Source organism: Mus pahari, chromosome 4 (assembly GCF_900095145.1).
Source record: "Mus pahari chromosome 4, PAHARI_EIJ_v1.1, whole genome shotgun sequence".
Classification (NCBI taxonomy): Eukaryota; Metazoa; Chordata; class Mammalia; order Rodentia; family Muridae; genus Mus; species Mus pahari.
In genome coordinates this window covers 74,034,603-74,038,167 of record NC_034593.1, presented here as the reverse complement: position 1 = coordinate 74,038,167, position 3,565 = coordinate 74,034,603, and the positions used below count along the sequence as shown (strand labels likewise).

Sequence of the window (3,565 nt, the reverse complement as noted above, 5' to 3'; positions counted from 1 at the left end):
AACTCACTTTGTAGACCAGGCTGGCCTCGAACTCAGAAATCCACCTGCCTCTGCCTCCCGAGTGCTGGGATTAAAGGTGTGCGCCACCACGCCCGGCTCTCCCTTGGTTCTTAAGACACACATCAACTTCCAGATCTAATCCAGTCACTTTTTCAAAATAGGAAATAACTTCTAAGACTATTTGGCTGTGCCCAAAGGTTGGCTGTAGGCTGAGTAAAAGGGGAAATTCGAGTTTTCCCAAAGGCTCAGTGGGAAAGACCTTAGACGAGTTCTCTGATGAATGTGAACCTGAGCGCACCTGTAGGAGCTGGTGGACTCATAGTCCAGGATGGAGTTGGTCAGGATCACTCCGCTCAGCTCGTCAATCCGGAAGGCTCCGGCTTGGTTCCCAGAGACAATGGAATACTCGATCTGGCTGTTCAAGCCCCTGTCCAAGTCAGTAGCGGACACCTGTGAGAAAGCAATAATCCCATTGGAAAAGATGAACCTGTAATGCAATCCGAGCCTGCTTCTCAGAGAAATATGGTAAGAAAGAATACAGATTAGCAAATGCCTTTTTAAAACAATGCAGTGTTCTCAACCTAATGATTCCACCCTTAAATACGGTTCCTTAGGCTGTGATAACCTCCAACCATAAAATTGCTTTCATTGCTACATCATTATTGTAATTTTGCTACTATTATGAGTCATAATTTAACGATCCGTGTTTTCTGACGGTTTTAGGTGACCTCTGTGAAAGGGTTATTTGACCCCCAGAGGAGTCGTGACCCACAGTTTGAGAATCCCTGGCTTACAGTCATACCAACCCATTTGGCTGACACACTTGAATTGGACTTTAATGGACTGGATAATGGGAGGGAAAAATGTCTACACATTCATTTAAAATATTTCCAAAATGGCACTCACATGTTTCAAGTTACAACTGGGTGCAACTGGGAAACTTCTAATATGCTTGTACAGTTTTCTAGTTCAACCACGGGCTCTTGCTGGCTCCAGACAAACAATTGAATGTTACAGGGAACTCTGTACACTGAATGGCACTTCATTTTCTTGCCTTTTTATTTTCTTTCTTTTTATTTCTGCATGTGTATGTATGTTCACATGCGTGTGTGCTCATATGTATGTGGAGGCTAGAAGTTGACATTAGATAACTTCGTTTATTTACGTAGAATTTTCCCCTAACCTGGAATGCACTGACTCAGCTGGTCAAGCCAGCCAGCTAGCTAGATTGCCCCATGCGTGCCCTTCTAAGGATGGAGCAGGCTATCACACCTGTCAGCTTTGACACGTGTTCTAGGACTTTGAATGTCTGTTCTCACACTTGTGAAGCATGTCCTTTATCTAATGAGCCACCCAGACACCCACACACCCCTAGCCCTCATTTGTCTTTCTTATCTGACTGAAGAGTTGTCTATATAATAGGCCAATATGAGGCTTTTTTGTTTTTTATATTATACGGAAGTTTTAACTCAAGGGGATCATTGAATCAAATCCTAGATTTAGTGCTAATAAGTTATCATCCTAATGGCTTAGTTGGTGAATTTTCAAAGTAGTGTTATGGCCAGAACAATGGGTCTATAACATTTCCCATGGAGATATATTGCAGGCTTTCCTGTGCTGAACTTCAGTCACTAAGGCAGTTATATCAATGGAGTCAAGATTTTAGCAAGCTGTTGAATTATTACACTGTTTTAATTCATGCTCATTATATCTGGTGTGACTCTGCTTTGGCTTGCATACCTTGTCATCTCTTGGGCTCCTATATTGAGTCCCTGGTTTGGTCCTTAATTATGTCTCAGTTTATCCTCCATCCTTCTACCCAAGTTCTCAGAGGAAGTTGAGAACCACATGGAATAGTCTGGACCTCATCAGGAGGTCATGGTTACCAGCTTTATGGTACAGAAAGCCAACAGAAGCCTTTGAGCTCATCAGGAAGTAAAACTAATTTCCAAATAGGAACAAATAAAAATCCGTTGTGCCCCCTGGGGTTGTATATTTAAGCATGATTCAGACAGTAGACTTTCCAGGGTGGGTATTAGCACTTTAGAATGCTGGAAAGACTTCTCCACCATGGAGACTTCACCAAGATGTGTGTCAGACCACAATAAACAGGAAGAATAGTTGTGACTCTGGGAACTGCAGCCTGAGCTGACCTCAGAATGAGCCTGGCTTCACCTCTGTCTTCACCTGGGACTCCAGACATTTTTGTGACCTACAGAGTCTCTGTTAGGACTCAAAGAGTTCCGAGGGAACACAGGTGTCAGACACCTGAGCTCAGGATCAATGAAGAATGAAGAAAGGGATTTCAGAGTTCCTGCCATCTAAAGATTCATCCAAGCCATTGAACATGTCCTGGAGACGGTTTAAAACTTAATTACAGGTTGGTCATGGGTCCTAGGTGCTTTGACACACATTGATTGATTGGTAGCACATGCACGCACACACACACACACACACACACACACACACATTCTGCTGTTACCTGTATGACATGAGCATTGTAGAACTGTCCTTCAGACACCGATGCTTGGTATACACTTTGTGCAAAGCGTGGAGGATTATCATTCCTGTCCTGGATGGAAACTGCTACTGTGGTGAAAGCTTTATGCCTATTGTTCTCAGCAAGAATGATGAGCTGCACTTCACTCCTGACTTCACAATCAAGCAATCTAGGCTCTTCCACGATGAGTTGTCCTAAAAAGAAAGGATGCTATTTTTAAATGTCTCAAAACACCATTGACTCTTGTGCTCTGACTGGGGTCATTATGGAAAACGTGGAGAACTTGTGGATATTTGCAGATTTCCAACATTTGTCAGCAAATAACTGGAATCAGGGAGCTTTCTCTTAAATCATCCTTCATATAAAAAAATAAATCTGCATATTTAGCCCATCCCAATGTCTACAAAGTCTATGTTGTAAACACTGCTTTTAAATCCATGTATTCGTTCACTCGTTGCAGGGAGGCATGCTGCAGGCTGCACAGGAAGGTCACAGGACAGCTTCTGGAAGCTGCTTCTTGCCTTGAGCCTTGCTGAGTCATGCCTGGCTCCCTTGTTCCTGCTGCTGTCCTGTGTTCTCCAGCCAGCCCACCAAATTCAAGCATCTGCCTCGGCCCTTCTCATGATGTGAGTGCTAGGATTCCAGTCCTAGTGTGTGCACATTGCATTTGGCTTTTTGTGACAGTTCTGTGAACTGAACTTGGGCTCATATGAGGGTTGCCTGGCTCGTTCTTGAACTTACCATCTCCCCAATTTTCAAACATTTCTTAAATCTGCTTCTGTCTCCTTTGCTTCCATTTTCCTCCACACTGCCAGCACTTCCCTCCGTGACCTCTGCATTAGCTAATCATTAGCCACTTAACTCATCTCACCACAGACCCAGGCTCCATTGTGAAATAACAAGGAGCTGTATTCTCCTGCATAGAACCTGTCAATGGATTTCACAGTGTACCAGTGGTGGGCAGCTTTAAATGGCAGGGACATGCTCAGGCCTGTCCTACCTCAGTCTGACTTGTTCTCTCTCTCTCTCTCTCTCTCTCTCTCTCTCTCTCTCTCTCTCTCTCTC

At 43.9% G+C, this 3,565-nt stretch overlaps 1 protein-coding gene across 1 annotated transcript in view; it reads right to left on the bottom strand.

Moving 5' to 3' along the window:
• Dchs2 (dachsous cadherin-related 2) overlaps nucleotides 1–3,565 on the bottom strand; it is a 121,766-nt gene that overhangs the window by 18,781 nt on the left and 99,420 nt on the right. The window contains exons 15-16 of the mRNA XM_029538031.1: nucleotides 2,483–2,694; nucleotides 299–450 (exon numbers count right to left, since the gene is read on the bottom strand). Coding sequence (XP_029393891.1) covers nucleotides 299–450; nucleotides 2,483–2,694 — 364 coding nt within the window. The remainder of the gene's footprint in view (nucleotides 1–298; nucleotides 451–2,482; nucleotides 2,695–3,565) is intronic.